Source organism: Streptopelia decaocto (genome assembly GCF_964273445.1).
Source record: "Streptopelia decaocto genome assembly, chromosome: 19".
Classification (NCBI taxonomy): Eukaryota; Metazoa; Chordata; class Aves; order Columbiformes; family Columbidae; genus Streptopelia; species Streptopelia decaocto.
In genome coordinates, this window is record NC_138674.1 from 100,028 (window position 1) to 121,828 (window position 21,801).

Consider the following 21,801-nt stretch of genomic DNA (forward strand, 5'->3'; position numbering starts at 1 on the left):
GACTCAGGTCACTAAGTACTGCAGGTTAAGCATGCTTTGGAGTGGAGCCCATGGTGTCTTTACCAGGCAGTAAGTACAGAATGTCACACCAAATAGCGTTAGGCATTTGCATTTAAGGCCACTTGGCTTTTGATGTCAAGCTTGAGATGAGTGTCGTTAGGACTACTGTGCAAGACAGGCACATTCTGAATGGGATATGGAAGCCTGCTTTTAAAACATTGGCTTCCCACGTCAAAACTCTTCTCCCTCAACACAGCATAACAGCATGGGACCTTGCCCACTGCTGCTGTGAGTCATCATTGAAGTCCAAATACCAGGAGTGAACAGCTGAAAGTTACCCCTACTTGCGTCTAAAAAGTGACTGCTTCTTGGCATACAGGCATTTTTAATGCCTTTAGTTTGCAAACTCGAGCTTCTTGTTAGTTTTTCTTGTTGTATTGCCTTGCCTTGAAAAGAAGTGATTGTGCTCTAAGATGTCAAAACCAGCTAAGTCTTCAAAAGCTCATACTGGGTATGAAAAGCTAGTGAACAAAATGGTTCTTAAAGTCATCTGTGGAAGACCTTGATTTATCTTCTCTGTAAAAAGAGGGAGAAACTGTGCCCTTGGGATGGAGTGTGTTTGAGACGTGTCTACTACTAGCTGCTTCTGTGGTTTAGAATGACTAGGGTGTGTGTATGTGTTGGTAGGTATGTCTCACAAGACAGTAAATACTACGCCGGAGTCCATGTTCCTGTATCAGAAGTAGCCGATCTCAGTGATGCAAAGCACTAGACCTGTACAAACTGATCCTGGCAGTGCAGGAAATAAATATGAAGAGAAAACTTTAATGATTTTTTTGCAGGTTTTGATACTTAAAACTTGGATTGCATTCTGAATAGACTCTCAACTGCTTGCTTTTTACGTTTCCTCTTTTCTTTCTACTTCTGCCCATAGCCAAAAAAATATGTTCCTACATGTCACCACCCTTCTTATATGAACTTTAATTTGGTAACTCTGGATGGAGATGGTTTTTTCTGCCTCAGCTGTCCGTATGAGAACTTAGTTTGAGATCTGCTCTCGCACTGGATTTTACTTACTCAGTATTCACTTTGGGAACTCACATCTTCGCTCCTCTGAGTGACAGTGATTTAATTCGGATCTCTTTCCTGATACTAACATTCTAAGGAGTTGGAGTCAGACACTTGGGGGATTTAAAAACCTGAATGGTATCAGATACCGATTTTATACAGCAAATTGCGGCATTTGTACAGCCTCAGATTAGAGGTGCTCTCTGTGTGTCAGACTAAGCCTTTTTTCTCCAGGACTGGAAACAAGGAGAACCCAAATGGGTTCCTCAGCTGTGGTAGGTTTATGGAGAGGGATTATATTTAGTTCCCTGGCTGCTTTTGGTATCACAAAATGGAAGGGAATTAGGCTCATTTTTCCTACAGAGTAGGAACAAGGCAAGTTCCAGAAGGACCCAGTGTTCCTACAACTGATTTGCAATTGATTTTTTTTGATCCTAAAAGCAGCACGTCTTCTTTCATGGATTTCAGTTGCCAGAGCCTTGCTTATCCCTGCTGTAACTACTGGCTTCACAGGAGTTATTTTGGGATGGACCGATCGCAAATCACACTTTTAATTTTGGTATTAGTAGATACTTCAGTCAACGGCCCTATTTCTTTCTTCCAGTCTCACTGCCAAGAAAGGGAGCTTTCTTTGTGGTCTCCAGCATTTGCTGTTCCTCTGGTTTTGACTGTGATCAGAAGGAAAATACAGCACTAGGCAACGAGCAGCCTGCAGGGCCAAAGAGAAATGCAGACCGAGGAGCACTTCCAGGCACACTTGGAAAGAAAACTGTCTCCTGCCTTGCACGGAGCACTACAAATCTCTCACGAGAACAGACGGCTACAGTGCAGGTGAGTTCTATGCCAGGAATGTATTGGATGTAAAGAAACTAGGGAGACTTCAAGCCCAAATGTAAAAAAGATGCTGACTTCCCTACAGCTGGTAATTAAAATGCTGAACTGCACTGACTGATAACTGAAGCAGAACACCAAGTTGCAGCAACTTACACCGGAAGTGTACAAGTTCAGCTTAGGATTGCACTACCAAAGTTGCTATTTGCAATTTGCAAAAGTGTGTGTTTGCTTCAGGACTATGACAGTATGAGGGATGTATTCACTGTAAAGCCAATAGCTGTAGTTCCCTCCAGTGCCTACCTCAGCCCAGCTGCCAGACACAAGCTTTCCTTGGCATTTTTCTGATTTGTGCCTTTTGATACTTTTATTTCTTAAATTTCAAGAGTCTTTTTCTGTTGTCTCTTAGCTGGGGAAATGGAATGTTGCATAATGGTATGACTGAGATTGACTGAACTGCGTTGGTATTACTTTGGAGCTATGTTCCTGTGTTCTTTGAAGAGAACGGATGAGGCTGGGGTACTGATCAAGCGTTAATGCTTCCACAGCCTCTTCTTCCTGTCTGGCCAAAGTCTTTGGGCATTTTGCTGGGAGTAGCAGCACCTGTTCTGCCAGAGGAGCCTGCAGGCGCCCAGGAGGCAGTCCTTGGCAGCACAGAAGAATTCCTGATGTTCTTTCATCAAGGCAAATAGAATAAAAAAATAGGAAGCCTGTTCATCAGCTTCCCTTTTAGTTTTGTTTGACTATAAATACTCTCAGTTTTCTTTCTGAATCTGGTTTTGGATGCAGAGTGGACTGTCAATGGTTATGGCTATGTCTACAAAGTCCTCCTAAGAAAGTAAATACAAAATCTCTGATTCATCATTTATCTGGGCTTTGTTTCAGCACGTATACTGAATCTATACTGAAACTTAAACTGTCATTTTGAATCCATGGCAGGACTTGAGACTCAAGTCTAGCTATGGGTGAGGTTCCACAAAGTGTGGTGAGTTCTGGAGTCAGAGAAACAGAATGACTTGATGGAATTACTTTGCCCAGAGAGGCTGTGGAGTGTCCTTCTCTGGAGACATTCAAAACCCATCTGGACACAATCCTGTGCAACCTGCTCTAGGTGAACCTGCTTTAGCAGGGGGTTGGACTAAAGGATCTCCAGAGGGATTCTGTGTGAAAGGGTTGAATTGTGTATAATTATGACATGACCTAGAGTTAACAGCCTATCCACCCAGAAACACCATCAGAGGAAGAATTTTGTTCTGAAGTCATAGCTCATTGTGTTGGAAACTTTATCATTGCACTTCATGCTTAATAAGGAAATCTCTTTTATTTCCTCCCCCAACTTGTCATTTAAGAGCTGTGTCTGCCTTGGTTCCTCATATTCTTTTCCCTGTTTCTTTTCCACTTCCCTATCTCATGTGTTTTCTCTCTTCTCAACTTTGTATCCATTTGTCAGCCCAGTGTGTCATCACCTTGGACAATAAAATGATGGAAAGAGACTCAAGTCTATAATGTTAATTGGGGGTCAGTCCCCACAGCCACTGTTCAAGGATGCCTTGGGCAGATGCTACATCACTTGTATTTAGTTTGCAAGTAGAAAGTCACCAACATTGTGAGGGGATTAAAAAGGGAAAGAGGGAGCACAAGACTGTGGGGTTAGTCAGAGTTTACCTATTGGAAATTCTGATTCAAAAACATATACACAAAATCATGTAGGTAAAGTCCTCTTCCATCCCCTTATTAAAAAATGTAATATGGGAAACATTTGACTGCGTTTTGGAAGGTGGGATAGAGTTGCTTATCTTCCCCACCCAGATGTAGTGTTTTTATGGTTTTTTTCTAGAGTAGGAGGAATCAAAAACCATCTCCTATTTTTCTGTGGTGTTAACAAGGTCAAATAACAGATGCATTGAGCTCTCTGGGCTGCAGTGCTGACAGGCTATCTTGTGAATCTCACACAGAGCATTTGCCGTTCATCTGAAAGGAACGCAAAGGCAGGGGGTGCCTGTGTAGGGTTCGTGTTCGGTGCCAGCTGGACCTGCAGATGCTGATGCCTGTGTGGGTTCAGAGGGCTCACCGTGGCCTCCCTGCCTGTGGAGCATGCACTGCGGAGATGGAGGTTTAAAAGGCATCGCATGTAGCTTCACTTATCTGCTTCTTTCCAGCTTCTCCTGGGGAAGGTTCAGAAAGATCACGCTCCAGATGTTCCCTGTCCTGAACTGGCTGTTTTCGTATCGGTTCAGAGAATGGATCTTGAGGGATCTACATGCAGGCCTAAGTGTTGGGATGGTTCAGGTTCCTCAAGGTAGGCAGAGAGAAAAAACACTCCAACTTCCATTGGTATATCATGCTTTTCATAATCGATCTCCTGTGTGTGTTTCTGTTCTTTCTAATATCATGAGGTTATGTGGGAACTTTAACGTTGAAAGTTCCTTAAATCATTAAGCTATTTGTTTGCATATCTGCGGGAGAACTTCTTTTCTGTAATCAGATGTTACATGGTCCAATTTCAAGGACAGGACACCTCTCAAAATATAAACTAATAGCAGCATTTTCCTATATTGCAAACAAAATAACATGGTCTTTAAAGTCCACCTTGCAAAATCAGGTCTGTTAGATATTCACGTACATAGCCACCCCACTAATAGGTGGCCTAAATTAAGAGTTGTTCTGGTTCTCTGCCTAATTTCTAGTTAGCAAGGGCCCATGTTGTAAAACAGCATTGGCTTTTGTCACTAACTGGCCTGGCTTTATCAGATCATGAACCGGGATTTTCATAAAGGTTGTCAGGTTTTCATCAGCAAAATTTTACTTAGAAATAGTAACCAAAGATAGAGAGCTGTCCCAATTTGCTAGATTTTAGAAAAATACTTTTGTTTTCCAGGGCTTTTAGGAGTTTGGCTGACCAGGTTACCTCTGCCAAATGTGAATGGCTTCCTTTCTGCATTCTGCTGCTCGATGACATATGTTATATTTGGGACTTCACCGCATATCTCAATTGGTGAGGTTTATTTTGTACTGTGAAATGTTTCTGCAGGATTTAGAGATTATGTTCGGTGCTGCTTCAAAAAACTGGCAAGATGTCCTATCTCTTTCATCTGATAGGCAGATGTTATTTAGGTGACAATCCAGACCCCCAGCTTCTCAGTTCATTGTTGTTGAACTTCTGCAGCTGTTGTGCAATGAGAATTTTCACCAAGTCAGTCAAGTTTCAGCTGTGAGGTCCTTTGTACCCCTGAGGAGACGAGCTAGCACAGCTCCTGTCCTGCAGACACCAGCGCAAAGGACGTGGCTGGAGCGTCACACGGTCGTCTCCTCTGTGAAGTTAAGGACAAGTGCAAGCTGCTTCCCATTTACCCCCAGGATGTTACTGTGGATCATGATTTGGCTTCTGGTCTTCTCTGTGCAGTTTCTTGCCATCACTGAACAGTTGATGCGTTTCCATTCTTAATTTGTTCAGAAGCTAGATTATTAAAATGCCGTTTACATGTGACAAGGCCCTTCACATCATCATAATAAGTGAATGTGTGGAACTCTGGCCTCTTGGGTAACCTGGCAGTTCTTTCTCTATGTTTTTTCAGCCTTTCTGGCGGCTCATTGTAATGCATCCATTTTTTGCGCTTTACATTAAAATCTTGTTGTTGTGCATTTGACCAGTTGAAGACTTCACTCACAAAATGGCAGGAATCTGAAATTTTCAGACGGGACTTTGGAAATTTTAGGTACTTAGTCAGAAACAGTAAAAATGGATTATATATGTGGATTGTATATATGAATGAAAATAGACTGTCTCACACTGCACAGACTGACGGTGGGGGAAGAGATGGACTTGTGGTTTTACGATAAGTCTTTGTTGCAACATCTCATGGAGTTCCATTTTCTGTTCTCTGTTTTGTTGGTTCCAGGCTCGTTTAGCATCCTAAATGTGGTGGTGACAAATATTCTGAAGACGCTTAACTTCAACCAAACATTGTCCTCTAATGGTTCCTTGGACAACTTCTCAGACCCTACTTTTATGAAAGATTACATGGAGGCCTTAACATTTACAGCATCAATAACATTTTTTACTGGCATAATTCAGGTAGAAGATGAACCTGTTTTATTTCCTTCATGATGTATCCTTGTGCGCATTCTTTGTACAAATGTAAGAATTGGTACTGCTTGCTTATTCTTACCACAAATACTAAGTTCATCACATTTGAATACATACGTTGTGCAAAATGGGCCATGAAGGTCTGTCTCTTCCTCTTGTGCTGTCTGAAAAACATATGATAGCTTAAGATTCATGTGTCCATGATTAATATATTCATGTGTGAACTAAATTATTACATTTTATGTCGCCCAGTTCTGCAATGCTTGAACCCTTAGGTAGACCTGCATAACTGCACACACTTGATGCAAAGTGCTCCTGTTTCTGGTTTGGCAGTGTATTGCTTAAATGTGCATAATGAAAATAGTATGTTCAAATAACTATCCATCATGTATGGCAGTGAAGAGTCATGCCCTTCAAATATGAAAAGAAGAAGGGTGGATTCAGACATTGATCATTATATCACGTCTTGCTTCTCATTTGTTCCATGCAGTTGCTCCTAGGCTGCTTCTGCCTGGGGTTTGTAACGTCTTATGTGCCGAAGACTATCATTGATGCTTACCTCACTGCAGCAGCGTTGCACGTAATTGTATCGCAGTTTGCCTTTATCTTTGACATCGTGCTTGATTTCCACGAGGGCCCCCTTGGCATTTTCTATGTGAGTAAATTCATCGTTAGTCAAAGAAACACCTGCTTCTTGGAGGTGGGGAGCAAAAAGAACAACTTCAGAAATGGAAGGCAATTGCCATCTAGGTCCATTGCTAAGGGCTATTTGTACAAGCCTCAGCTGTGGTTTACTTCGCCTTCCTGTTGTCTTGAACAGTGTATGAAGCTTATTGTATGACGTGCAAGAAGAAAAATCTGTATGCATATTTTAAATTACTTACGTATGCCTATAATTGTAGCAGGGCACAAGTTAGAAGAAAAGCTACCTTTTCCCTCAATAGATCGTCATGGGCAAGCCATTGGGCTCACAATATCTTTATTGTATCTAACAGAGACTCAGGAGAGTCCAAGCTAAAACAAGTTAAAGCTAATTCATCCTAATTTACTTTAGTAATGTCAATCAGACAACTTGAGAGAAAGATAGCGTAGAAGAGAGAAGAATGACCGTACTAGATCTGAGCTATTTTGTGGCGGTGTTTTCTTGGCAGATACCAATAGACAAGATAGATTTTAAAATACTGTTTTTCTCTTAGCATCTCTTTTCTTCTAACTGAAGATACCACCATAGCAGAAAGGATGAGTTCAAGTGTCAGGGGAACTTATGTCAATCTCCTGGAATATAGAAATAGTTGTAGTATCTGCCTCTGATCGTCTCTATTATGATTGTTTTTCAGAACCTCTTTCATTTCTTCCTGGCTCTCCCAAAGGCTAATGCCACCAGCATACTGCTGTTTTTAACTAGCACGGCTGCACTACGAATCAGTACATCTATCATGATAAATTATAAACACAGTCTTATTGCATTTCCCATGGAACTTCTCTTGGTAAGTGATCTCCAAAATGTCATTGTGATAATTGAACTGACACAGTGTATAATATACTGTATTTCAAAAAACATTTCACATATTACTTCAGGATGCTGTTACGTTTACAGACTGAGTCTTTCCTTTAAATACTCCTACAAGATTAACTGTCTTTAGATGTATTTTGCACAGTTGAAGGAGCACAGAATCACAGAATATATCTGTAAACATTAATGAGATCACCCCTCAGTCTCCTCTTCAGCTCCAGAGCCCCAGCTCCCTCAGCCTTTCCTCACACGGGAGATGCTCCACTCCCTGCAGCATCTTGGTGGCTGCGCTGGACTCTCTCCAGCAGTTCCCTGTCCTGCTGGAACTGAGGGGCCACAACTGGACACAAGATTCCAGGTGTGGTCTCCCCGGGGCAGAGCAGAGGGGCAGGAGAACCTCTCTGACCTACTGACCACCCCCTTCTAACCCACCCCAGGTACCATTGGCTTCCTGGCCACAAGGGCCCTCCCTACACCCTCTGACAACAGCCTGATATTCTCCCCAAGTGGCCAGCCCCTCCTCCCATGATCTAGAAACTCTCCTCTTCCACTTGAGCACACCCAGCAGTTCCTGTTTAACCACGCAGGTCTCCTGGCTCCCTTCCTTGACTTCCTACGTGTCGAGATGCTCTGATCTTGTGCCCGGTAGAAACAGTCCCTGAACACCAACCAACTATCTTGGGCCCCTTTACCATCAAGCAGCCTTGCCCATGGGATTTCCCCCAGCAATTGCCTGAAAAGGTCAAAGTTTGTCCCGCTGAAGTCCAGGGTTGCAATTCTGCTTGCTATCCTGCTCCTGCCACAGGAGATCCTGAACTCCACCATCTCATGGTTGCTGCAACCAAGGCAGCTCTCAACCTTTAGCGCTTCAAACAGCCCCTCCTTGTCAGTGAGGATGAGGTCCAGCAGGGCACCTCTTCTAGTCGGCTCCTCCACCCTTTGCATCAGAAAGTTCTCGTCAAGGCTCTGGAGGAACCTCCTGGACTGTGGCTGCCAGCCGAGTCGTCCTTCCAGCAAACATCAGGGAAGTTAAAATCCCCCACCACACGCAGGGCCTGTGACTGCGAGGCTGCTCTCAGCTGTCTGCAGAGGCCTCACCCTGATCTGGTGGCCTGTAACAGACACCCACAATAGCATCACCCTTGCCAGCCTGCCCCTTAACCTTCACCCACAGACTCTCAGCTCGCTCCTCATCCGCCCCTGGACAACACTCAATACATTGTAGTTGCTCTCTCACATGAGGAGCAAGTCCACCACCTCGCCTGGCTGGCCTGTCTTTCCTGACAAGGACACAGCCATCCGTGGCCACATTCCAGTCACGTGTGCTGTCCCACCGTGTCTCCGTCATTGCCACCAGGTCATCATCTCCTGCCCTAACACAGGTTTCTAACTCCTCCTGCTTGTTCCCCATGCTGTGCATTGGTGTGCGGGCATTTCAGAGAGAGAGCCGAGCGCACCCATTTCACCCCAGGGGTGTGGGGCCCTCCCAGCCTTCATCAGCTCTAGAGTGCTGCCCCACTGATGCAAGCCCAGCTACCACCCCATCCCTCTTTGAGTCTAGTTTAAAGCTCTAGTTTAAAGCAAATGCTGTATAATCTCTGGTATTGCTTTTTGTTTTCTTTCCCAGATTATCACAGTCACCATTATTTCTAATCGCATTCATCTTCATGCTGAATCTAGTAATGCTGTGCTCAGTATGATTCCTCAGAGGTTAGTTGTCTATGCTGTTAATGAGGTTGTACTTTGGAGACACAAAAAGAGATGTTTCAGCCTGTTCTTGAAGTCTGATGTGGGCTGATTTTACTGGGAAGTAAAAGGAATAACTCTTCAAGAGTTTTAATTGCATAATCATTTACGAGCAAATGCAGAACTCCAACTACAGTTTTCTTTGTTAGATTCAGGTTTCATTTACACACAGAGGAAGGAACTTGCATTTTTTGTGAGGTGGAATTCTTACATATTGAGATCATCTCCTAGGGGTGCTGGATGCCTCTGATAATGACCCTGGGTTTGGAGTAAATGTGGACAGAGCTCAGAACAGGTCTAAAATTATCTGTTCTCTGATTCTGTAGGTTTCTGCCTCCTACGTGGCCAGACTTATCAAAGCCAAGCAAGATCATACCGCATGCCTTCTCCCTTGCTATTGTAAGCTATTTCCTTCTTGTTTTTGTTGGAGACAGGTATGCTTCGCTTCACAACTACCATATTGCCAGCAATCAGGTGAGAGCAAAACTGTGCATACCTCCTAGGCCAAGAAGCAAGTTGAACTTGACTTAGAAATGAAAGGATGGAGTGAATATGCCAGACAATGTTTTTGTAGCAACTTGTTACCATTCCCTATAGAAAGTGGATTTTATAAGCCAGTAATGTGAAGGCCAAAACATGTCCACCTTTGACCAACAGGCCTTCGTAACTTCCCAGTGATTGGGATGAACCTCACACACACAGAATGCTGCAACTGATCCCTGAGAACCATTGCTGTCATGCATCCAAGAGACTATAAAGCATGATAAATTAATAGCTGAAAGTGTAAATGGCCAGAGAAGCTGCAGTGTGGCTGCTGCCCCAGTGTATGTATTCTCTGCCCAGAGCGATTGCTCTGAGAGCTGTTTAGGCTGAAACTGTGTTAGTTTCCAGTGTACTAGTAAGCATTAGGTGTTTTGCACCACTCCATGTTTAGCTTGCTATGATGACTTCGAATCTTCACTAGAATGAAACTAAGCCAGCAAGGAACCTGCCCTGACTTCTCAAAGCCTCTGGAGATAAATACAAAGGGAAAGTCTCTTCCACTCAGCTTTTGTCCAGGTGCTCCGGGCTGACATATGCCATATGTTAGCTTGAAAGTCAGTGCTTCATAGCTTTGGGGTTCTAAGTGGATTTCTTTGAAAGAAGGAACTGAATTTTTGGGTCCATGAGATCCTCACCTGTGAAAACTGTATGGCTTTTAAGATCATTCATTTCATCATGGGAGACGTTGCTTCCCAGAAGGTTTCCTGAGCTCAGCAATACAGATGAGCAACAGCAAGTGTGAGCAAAGGAAAGGACTTCCTGATAAGCTACTTCTATGAAGGTAAGTTATTCATTTGGGGTTTCCTCTGCATCCTCCTGTTTCTGTTTTACAGGAGCTAATAGCTGTGGGGCTATGCAATATTTGCAGCTCATTTTTCAAAAGCTTTGCTGTCAGCTCTGCTATTTCTGGAACTGTCATTCAAGAGAAGACAGGTGGAAGAACACAGGTGAGCTGGCCTGGATTTGTTAAGTTTCCAAACTCTCATCTAAACTCATTGTATACTGAGCAGAGGCTGAGATTTAATCTAAACAATTTGTGAGATACACAGTTATGCACCCATGCATCATGAATTCAGATACCCTCTGTGTGTGTGCTATATTATGTACTATACTTACATGATCTTTACAGCACATAGTGTGCCACGACAGATGCCAGGATAATGTGGGGAGAACAGGATATGTTCATGCAGTTTAAAACTGTATTTCAGTGAATATATGGAAAAAGCCACAGAATCACAGAATCCCAGAATGTCAGGGGTTGGAAGGGCCCTGGAAAGCTCATCCAGTGCAATCCCCCCATGGGGCAGGAACACCCAGATGAGGTTACACAGGAAGGTGTCCAGGCGGGTTGGAATGTCTGCAGAGAAGGAGACTCCACAACCCCCCTGGGCAGCCTGGGCCAGGCTCTGCCACCCTCACTGGGAACAAGTTTCTTCTCAAATTTAAATGGAACTTCTTGTGTTCCAGTTTGCACCCATTGCCCCTTGTCCTGTCACTGGTTGTCACCCAGAAGAGCCTGGCTCCATCCTCCTGACACTCCCCTTTCCATATTGATCCCCATGAATGAGTCCCCCCTCAGTCTCCTCTTGTCCAGCTCCAGAGCCCCAGCTCCCTCAGCCTTTCCTCACACGGGAGATGCTCCACTCCCTTCACGCAGGTCTCCTTATGAAAAATAACTCACACCCCCTTAATTCTGCCATTTCTTCCTAGCTTTTGAGTACTTGACTTCATGATTTTTTATTTTTTTTTTAAGGGGGGGAAAGAGGATGTAATATATAATAACATGTAGTAATGTTTTTATCGTACCTTTTAATTGAATGCCTGTAAACACTTCACTGCATCATAGAAATAATTTTGTTTCATAAAGAGTTCATTCCAAAGTCTGACTTGCAAGAGAAGTATCTTATTACTCAGGTGAAATTATCAAGCCAAAATCCTGCATTGTTCTGTTGTGCCTAAGAATAGTCCATTTAGGAAAACTTTTTAGCTACAGAGAGCTCTTGCAGCTCGAGCATTCTAGAATTTGCACCATGCACTGCAGCATACCTGTGGCCTTTGTTCATCGTTCCCTGGTGATTTTTCCCAGTTGGTGGTGCTACATGGCCCATACCTACTTGTTTAGAGAGGACAAGTAAGGAAATGGTTCTGTCAGGCCTCTCTAATGAAGTATTTCTGCTCAGTTAGCAGCAGCGATTGGAGCATCTGTGATGCTGGTGACTGCGCTGAAACTAGGACACTTTTTCCAGATGATGCCTAATGTAAGTGAACCTGAAATAGCTATGGCAGCAGCCTACTTACTTCCTAAGCATAAAATAAATTAATTCAGTCATAAGACTTTAATTTTCAATTTCCTTAGCATGCTTGTGTTTGCAAATACAAAGTAACAAAATAATAGACACTATTTTTCTGATTTGCACAGGGTATATTTGCTGCCATTGTGGTATTTAACGTGCTCCCTTTTCTTGAAAAGTTTCTGGACATCCCCATCCTGTGGAGACGGGACAAGTACCATTTTGTAAGTGGCAAAAATAAATAGCCGCGTAGAGTTCGGAACGTGCCTTCAAAGGAAGAATGGATGTTTTGCAAGGGCAGGGCAAAGCAGCGGTCATTTCCTCAGAAAAGGGATCCTTTGAAATATCCGCTAAAAGAAGCGTATTGAAATATCTTCAAAACAATTTCCAATTAATTCTGTACAGGGAGAACTGGTTATTGTTGTTGCTTCCCACATCCCCTGAGAAGGAAATTGTCTGGCTGCCCATGGGGCCACATTCCCCTGTCAACTCTTGTGCAGGATTTCTCATGAAGAGAAAGACCCCCGATACGATGCGTTTTTTCCAAATAATTGAAGCTATTAAAAAGTCTGGAGATTTGAACTGTCGTTCACGATCCTTGTTTGCGACTACTTCCAGGACTGGGTTCGAATAGATGTGCCAACAAACCTTGACGTGTATTACCATTTCTAGCCTTTTTTTTTGTCTGCAGTTTGCAGATGCTGGGGCTGAGTTGCAGGTCATTGTGCATCTTTTCACCCTGCATGTTCTCTCTCTCTCTCTTGTTCAAAGGTTATCTGGCTTGTAACTTTTGCTGCAGTGCTTTGTGCTGGTCTTGATGTCGGTTTAGCGATCGCCATGGGATTTACATTCTTCATAATCGCCATTAGGTCACACAGGTAATTGTAACTTTTCAAACAAATTACTAGCTTTTCGTAGAGTTGATGTTTTAGTCAGACGTGTGACAATGAAAAATCTGTTTCATGTTTGTAAGCACTTCAGTCAGGTCATTCTGGAGCCTCTCTCACGCTATCCCAAACTGGTAATTCCTTCAAGTTTATGGGCTCTGGATTGGTCTCTTCTGCAGCTATACCATGCTGTTGCAGGCTGTTTATTGAGGTGTAGGCATCAGTTGGGATAAACTACAGGGATAAAATGAGATGTCGTGCCTTTCTTTCAAATACATTCCTCAGTCTTTGCTGCCATTTACCAAGTTGCTTTATTTTCTCCGTAAACCCAGCTGGGGATCAGGGAGGGAGTCTATGTCAGGCACACATTACTCAGTTATTAGCTGCTAATCCAAAAAGGAAAATTATTCATAAATCCAAGCCACACCTCCAGAGATTTACCACGGTAGGGAGGTGCTTGTCTGAGTAGACTGAATGAAGCCTCTAGAATTACATGGAAAGAGCTAGGAAATAACTCCATTGCTGCAAATACCGAGCTGCTTGTGATCCGATCCAGAGTGGCTCTGAAGGAATACCTTTGGGACGAACTTCAGTTGCTGTCTGAAACCCACCACGTTTCCTCTGCTCAGAGGTATCCTCTTGGCTTTGCCTTGGGGTTTCTTGAGCATTGTGAAAGGGCATTTCTGCAGCCACTGCTCAGTTAAGTGTCCCCGTTGTTCATACTACCTTCAGGGTATATAACTGCTTATCAATTTCCTACCGGTGAGACCATTATGCTCACAGCACTCAAAAAAGCTTGGGAAGTTATCTGCAAACAGTTTGCTTTGAATAGAGTGTTCTGACAACAATTTTCCATACATGGGGGCAACCTGCCAGCTAGCCACATGTTTATTCCACCCATTGCCTGAACTGACCAGAACTTGCCCGAAAACCATGCAGCACCGTTGGTGAAACATGGTCCCCAAACCAAGATATTCTCCTTAGAGGCAAACCCCTGCACTAATGCTGCTCCACAACCTCTGGATCAGACCCAGCCTACATGCAGCCAGCTCCAGCCCAAGCTGTAGCTGCCTCCACCTGTCTGTGTAGATGTATCTTTGAGAAGGGCTGTGGGGAGACTGAGAGGGAACATGCTCCCTAGCATAACAACAATAATGCAAGTGTTCCAGAGCTAGAAATGGGACATTATACATTCCTGAGGGCACCACTCTACCTGAAGGCTCTGTTTGTGTACTGCTCCCTCCTCAAAGAACAATAATTATGAGTTAATAACTTTTTGTACTCACACCCTCTAAGTTACAGCTGGCGTATTCAGTGAAGAGGAGAGAAATGGAGACAAAGCTTTTGGGAACAGATGGTTTTTCTTTGTTCTCTCTGAAAACCTAATAAACGTCTTGTTTCAGAATGAAGATGGTGGTGCTGGGACAGATTCCAAACACGAATATTTATAGAAGTTTATCCACCTACAGAACTGTAAGAGGAAACAAAAGCCAAATGTTCCATCTCTCTCTGTAATCCAGCTTCTTCCCTTAAGTGCCCAGGGGTGACCATTCAGACTCGGCTTGTTTGATTCAAAACTCTGAAGAATGCTTAAGTATCTGTAGTGTGAAGTGATTCAGATACCGAGCTCATCCTGCTTGGGCCTTTGGAGCTCTCTGTGTCTATCTGCGCTGTCTGCATGGTGGAAGCTGCACTGCTCTCATTTCCGGAGCTCTTTGGCATTTCTTCCTGACCTGGTTTTCTCAGTCTGGCTTTGTCCACTCTACGTCTGTTTTCACAGTAACAACTGTGCATGTACTAGACTGACTCACAGGTTAGGTTCTCCTGGTGATGGGATAATAGGTAGGGCACGGGCCTTTTTAACACGTTATTTTCAAGACTTGCAACATACTGAACTGGGCAACACAGTAGTAGGGAGCTTTGCCTTTGCCACATGAGTACACTCCCAAGAAACATTTGCAAATGGTGGAATCATATAAGGACAAGGTTAGTAAGACAAAGGTATAGTGTATGTTTTCTGTAATGAGCATTAAAAATAATTTGACTTATGTTATAGTCAATCAACCAGCTGTCATCTATGATAGATCTGCTGGAGGTGTGTTTTTAATTGCAGGAGAAGCAGATTAGTTTATGGTCATCAGGTCCATGTTGCCAATGCTACTGCTAGTATGCAATGTCATCAGTGATGTGACCAGACAAACTCTGTCCCTAGGGTAGAACCTTTTAAACTACAACACAGACAGGAGGGGAAAAATAGCTCCTGCTAGGTACAACTTTTGTTTTACAGGCAAGGGAGATTGAAGGTATCAAGATCTTCCAGTGCTGTTCTTCCATCTCTTTTGCAAACGTGAATCACTTCAAAACCTATTTGTTACACAAGGTAAACCACTTCTTCTGTCAGCGGAAGTTTCTCCCCTGCATTGGGGAGATAAAAACTCTAATGAACTGCCTTTCTTTTTCAGATGGACGTGAAAGCAGTGCCTCTAGATGAAAGTGAAATGAGGGCTTTAATTTCACTTAGTGTGTCTGACACCGCAGTGGAAAGAAAAGATCTGAAATTCATTTGTGTCTGTGATCCACCTCTACAACCACCTACGGTCAGCATTAGAAGTATATTTATCTAGTCTGTTTGAGGTGTCTGGTTTTATGTTACTGAGGACAATGTTCTTAACTTGCCAGTACCAAAAAGGCTGTAAATGTTTATCTGAAGCATATATATATTTGCTGTATGAAAATAAGCAGACATTACCACTGTATTTCTTTACACATACTTTATGTGATAGAGCAATTGTAGCTCAGCATACTGGGTGAATTAAGTAGCAGTTGAAGTATTCAATGTATCCTCTCCTCAGCTGAAAGAATTAATTTTGTCAGTGCTTCAATAGGGATTTTCTTCTTTTTCCCCATAGAAGTGAGAGAATTCCCTTGCATATGAGGAGTTTGTTCCACTGCCAGTACTGCCAAGTGCAAGTACAAAATACCTCAAAGGCAGCTACGATTATAATGAGTAGAGGATTTCTCATATTTACAATAATTGGCCGTTGTGCATCTTCTAGGGTCACTCATATCCCTCTTTCCCTGAATTTTCTGAATTGTCTTAGGCAATGAAAGGAAAAGGGAATGGACTGTTTTCAGAGATATTTTTCAAGCAGTTACCTGTGATTTGTAAAAGCCATTGTAAGAGAAATGGGTTGAAAGACAGTGGTTTGGAAAACATAGCACCAAAGTGCTTAAGAAGTGGAAGTGACAGATAATTTAACATAATCTTCTGAAGTACAAAAATGCAGAGACTCACTTTTCCTTTCTTGCATTATAAAAATTAAAACACACATTTGGAACTATTAAGAAAGAAAAAATTATTAAATCGGTCCATTCTGTGACCAGCTGCCATGCAAGAAAGCGGATAAACCAAGGTGTGCAGAGCTCAGCTGCTCATGGTAGGGTCAGCTTACTGCTGCTCAGACGGGCAATGGCGATGGGCAATCTTTTGTTGCTGTTCCTTTCTTTTCTGAAAGGTTGACGTAACAAGTGAGATTCCAGCATCACAGGCCATTTCAAGGTGTGGAAGAGTGAGGTACCACTGTACCTTTTATTTATTTATTTGGTGGCCAAAGGCACTCTGCTTAACCACATCTGAGGCTTGCCAAGTTCACCTGCTACTTTGCGTACTCTTGTGGCTTACTGCTATATTTAGTGTTATTTCACGTGTGGTTTTTACCATGAAGTGTCATATGATTTACAGGACTGTCTTATTTGCAGTAAAATATTTTCTAGCTCATGGTCCCAATTCTTCCAGCCACTGGTCTACTCTCCATTCTCCATCTTAGGCACCATTTACAGAGAAACTGGTGAAGCAACATCACACAGACAGCAATTCCGCATCATGTTCAGCTAATTTGGTACATTGGTCAAAGTATGGAGACAATCTCAGCTCTAGGACACTGTTCGTAGGAGCAGCCGATGTGCAGTGTGTATCCCCAGGCCCTAATGCCGGATTTTGGACTGAAAAGGCCAAGGATGAAGGGAGAGGAGCCTGCCTGTCACCAGGCTCTGCAATAGATAACTCCTCGGTGCAGTTAGAGCAAGAAGAACAGCCAATGCATTTGCCATGTTCGGTTCACACCATTATTTTAGACTTCAGCATGGTGCAATTTGTGGATTTGACAGGTTCAGAGTCACTGCGACAGGTAAACAACCCAACTGACACAAATGTGAAACTTGAAGTTTACCCCATGCCTTACGTTTCTTGCTAGCCTAAAATATCTTGCAGCATAACAATCTGTGCATCTTCCAATTGACCTTTAAAGGTGCAAGAATTAGCTATCGCTTCAGATTTCAATAAATTCCCATTAAAAAAGCCCCACCATCCATCCAGAGGACGTGCAAAAACCTGTCCTCCACTGTGACCAGTTCTAAAATCACGTAAACTAAAACTGCATTTATCAAAATGCCTACTTTGTTTTTTCCATTTTGGCTGTTTATTTTCCTTCTTTCCCTGCTTGTTTTACCTTCTAGTACACTTTTACAATGTAGAATTGCTCTAATGCCTGTATGGATTTCTTTCCACAGATCATCTATATGTTTCACAATATTGGCATTACAGTCCTTATAGCTAGCTGTCACTGTGAGTATAGCATTTGTTCACTAGTATCAACTTATCTCCTGGGATAAGTTTTAAACTTCAGTGGAATGTTTTAGCCGTACTGCTTGAAGTGATTTCGCTGCTTTATTTCTGTTCCTCCATCTATAATAGACTCTGTGATAACACACTTTGAGAAGAGTGATTTCTTTGACAGCTGCGTCACCAAAGAAATGTTTTTCCTAACTCTTCATGATGCTGTGCTGGCTGCTTTGGGCAGGCATCAAAAGCCAGATGAGCTAGAACCTCCTGCCGAAGAGTTTCCTGAAGAACCACTAGCTGAACAGCAGAAGGTAGAATGTTTATTGAATTATCCTGTGAGTAACTTAAACTTTGTCATGTGGCTGAGGAAGCAGGGCAGAGCAGATGCTCTTTTGAACTCTCTAGTTTTTCACAGGTACTTGCCCTTTTGCAGTGGATCAATAATCCGTTTTGTCTCTTGGAGTGCCGTGCTCCTTTTTGGGGAAAGGCATCTTTGTGTGCAGGCTGGAGAGACATCCAGCTGAGTTTTGTGGCAAGGAATGACTGCTGCATTTTAAGTGGTTTCCCTTTCTCTGACAGAGCGAGGACCCTGCCAGGGTAGAGCAAAAGCTCCAAGTTTTTCATTTCCAGAGGTTACCACACCAGCTCCCTTGGGGCTGATGGGGGAAGTGAAGCACAGTGCTAGCTTGATTTCCTCAAGAACTGAAGTTTAGGCACATACTCCTCCTGTCAGTACTCTGCAATGATTTTCAAGCTCACTGGCTGTCTCAGCCAAGTTCGAATAGGGCAGATGGTTGCAAATTCCAGGAAAAGCCCTTGTCTGTGTAGAAGAGTGCAGTAATTGCCCTGTCTAGGGAAAGAACCCAGCTTTGGCTAGTCATCCAATGCATACCTCCAGGCTGGGGTCCCATAGCTGAATGAGGTGAGAATGAAGGCAAAAACCTATCCAAATCTGCAGGAAAACTGGGTTCTTGAGTTCTGCTCATGGAACAACTTGTTTAACTCTCTTACCTTGGCATTGTACAGAATAGTTTATTGCAAAGATATTGACCTACCAGACTCTCTCCCCCATAGAAAAAACTTTAAAAAACTGAAGGTGACAGCATATATTCAGCAGTGTCCCTTCGACGGCGCTGCGGAGGGCTGGGAGCAGCCAGCAGGCAGGAGGTGACGCGCTCAGCGCGGGCTGGCGGGGGCGCAGCGGGACCCACGGCAGCTCCCGCGGTGCGTGGGCCGACTCAGCAGCCACCCCTGCCTTACAGAAACGCTTGTGTGCATTTCAGGAGAGAAGTTGCCTTTTGAAGAAGAATAAAGACTTTTTCTCTGCAACGAATTCTGACAACAAACTTATGCATGAAGAGTCAATATCAGATACCTCAAGCTCAGCCCAGAATAGTGCAGAACCAAGCTCTCGCTGGCAGTATGATACTCGGCCCCTTCAATCGGATTTCCAGGAGACAAGCTGGGGGGAGAGGTGGAAGTATACCAGCAATCCCTGAGTTGCAAGTGTTGGGGAACTGGGAATTCAGTAGGGAGGAAAAAGGTACAATCTAAGCAACAGTTCTGGCGCTTATCAGCCTTCAATCCTCTTATTTTTTTCTATTCCACAGTTCTCAAAATAGACAGCCTGACTAATGTCTCCAGTAATTCTGCCCTTCTAAACGAAAACCAACATTTTTGTTATTGCTTTCAAGCATTTTCAAGTGGATATGCTACCCAGAAATGCTGAAAGCAGAGAAGATTCAATGTATAAGATCATTCCTAGTTTTGTAGTTCATTCTAGGAAATTATTTATGTTTGTTTTCAGAAATTTTGTAGAAGTTTAAATGTCCTAACTTAGCACTTACATATTTATTGCTTGCTATTAAGTAAAATTAATCTGCCATATTTCAACACATTACATGTCTTATTTTCAAATGTATTTAGAATGATGTGCAACTTCAAAGAAAACATTTTGTTATTACTCTTCAACACTGAGCTGAAGTTGATATTATCTGCATTAAAATAATGTTGTGTCCGTCCCTTATTTCTTCCTCAGGCCCTTTCTAATCCACCAGAACTAAATCCCATAGTATTTTTTTAATGGCTTTGTAGTCCTTTACTGAAATAGTGAAGAATGGAGGGATGTATTCACTTTGTTCTGAAGAGCCAGGAAAATTGTAGACTTAGATACAGTTAGAACAAAAAACAAAAAATAGCATAGTTCTGTTTTCTGTAGGTCGGGCACAGAGTTAGCTGCAGTAATACCAGCACAGGGGCGTGAGTGTGGATTCCACTGAAAGCAGCAGCATTTAACAGTTCCAACAATACACATCACAAGGTTTCACCGTTCTCTCATCTGGAGGATTGTCCCATGGCACAAATTGCCTAGAATGAAGAGCTGCAGGTGAATTACTTTTAGATGGGTGGCCAGCACTGTGTATATACACTATTCAGACCCTATTTTAAGGCAAAACTTGGATTGAAATGATGGATTTTTTGTGTATAGATCCTGTGGTCTGGGCTAATTCATTAACATGAACAGCTCCAACTTTTGCTGCTGGGCATTGTGTGGTATCTGGATGTGCCGTAACAGTAAGGCGGCTCCTCTGAATTCTGCTGCTCCTGGCTGCTAAATTTTAGCAATGATACAACAGCTAATAGGAATATTAAAATTAAACTATCTGTAATGTATTCCAGTGTGTTCTTCTAATATTTTTTTCAGTTAAATTATTATTGCTTCCAAGTAGTTTCTAGAGGGAAGCCGCAGTATTGCATGTGTAAACTGCAATGGTAAAGGAGTTAGTGAACATTACTGTGTAGAGTTGCTTACTGTAGAGGAAACTGAGTCCTGGAACCCTCATACCTTTCGGACTGAAAGACAGGAAAAACTGAAAGCTCAAATGGTATTGAGTAATTCTCAAACCACATATGCTTCCCTACATTGTTTTGTATACTGGCTTCACGCCAGGCCCCTCTCAGCTCTGTTCAAAACAGAGACATACAAAACTCAGGAGAAGCATAGCCCTCATTTCCAGATTCTGTTGGCTCTCCTACCACAGCTTTGATTTAAGATGAAATGGCATACCTAGCTGTTGGCACGGTGGAAAGCCTCCATTGCATACTTAAGAGATTTTTTTTTGCTTGTTCTGCAAAGTTCCGATTCTTTCCTTCCTCCCGCCATGACTCTGCAGTTGAGCACCAGGGGCCAACTCAGACGTCACTATGTTAGTGTTCAAATTAAGTTATATTCACCTTGCAAAACAAAGATTTTGCTGAGGGGAAGTCCAGACGATCTTTTTCCCCTATAGCTGTGCTGTGCCATAACTCCACTCCCATGTAAGTGCTTCTGTGTTTAGCCAAGCACAAATCCCTGGCCACACACTGTGAAGTGACAAAGCACAAACTTTATGGCCAAGGACTCCACCTACACCTTTAAAAATCCACAGAAGTCAGAGTTCAAAGGCCTGTCTGTAATCATGTGTTCATGGGCAGCTTGATGTTCTTACCTGACCTAGTTGCAGCTACAGTTGTTCTGTGCACACAGCAACTTTTCAATGTCCTTCCCAGCCAGTGTGATGCCATGACGTTTTCCTAGCAGGTTATGCTGCAGAAACACGCCACATTGAATCAGAGGCTACAGATCCCCAAACATGCACATTTATCATTGCAGGCAGTGCAAAGTGTCTATAACCACCCCCAATCCTGTTGTCGTTTTATTAACATCTTACTCTGGTGCATAAATGGCTGCAGAAATGAGGAACCTCAGGAGTCTGGCAGAACGTGGCAGATGCAGTTCTTGGGGCAATGCACTGCGGTGTGTCATACTGCGCAGGAAGCCATGAGGAAGGACCAGCTAAACCAGTTATGTAGGGCCATAGTTCGGGGGCATTTATTCTGCTTTAAAAATGAGTGCCGGGCTGGTTGTGGAAAGATGAGTGTATCATGGCTTGGGCCTGGCTCAGAAACCCCTTGAGGGTGCTGCCCCACACTGGGCTTTCCTATCCCAAATTAGAAAAGTCATAGAAGAAACTTGGCAGGAGTAAAGACGCTCAGTAATATCTTCTTTCTGTAGGAGACTTTTGCATGAGGCTCCTCATTCAGACGGTGGTGGCAGCTGTTATTTGAGGGAATTGATACCTGGCTGCACACTTGGGCTGCTGTGTGGCTTTCCAAATCCAGCCACGTCCTCACGTGAAGAAACCCAGCAGACGTACGGAACACAGCAGCAGTCG

General features: G+C 43.2%; 1 protein-coding gene across 1 annotated transcript; it reads left to right on the top strand.

The window, feature by feature from the left end:
• The first annotated feature begins 82 nt into the window (after positions 1 to 82).
• On the top strand, positions 83 to 19,607 carry SLC26A8 (solute carrier family 26 member 8). The gene is made up of 20 exons (XM_082069385.1): positions 83 to 511; positions 1,673 to 1,899; positions 4,059 to 4,198; positions 4,778 to 4,894; positions 5,799 to 5,974; positions 6,477 to 6,641; positions 7,324 to 7,473; positions 9,127 to 9,209; positions 9,572 to 9,719; positions 10,622 to 10,735; positions 11,969 to 12,046; positions 12,208 to 12,303; positions 12,851 to 12,957; positions 14,370 to 14,439; positions 15,254 to 15,346; positions 15,429 to 15,563; positions 16,794 to 17,153; positions 17,536 to 17,590; positions 17,720 to 17,898; positions 18,871 to 19,607. The coding sequence occupies exons 2-20, from the start codon at positions 1,796 to 1,798 to the stop codon at positions 19,084 to 19,086; spliced, it is 2,586 nt and encodes an 861-aa protein (XP_081925511.1). The 5' UTR covers positions 83 to 511; positions 1,673 to 1,795; the 3' UTR covers positions 19,087 to 19,607.
• Positions 19,608 to 21,801: the final 2,194 nt, after the last annotated feature.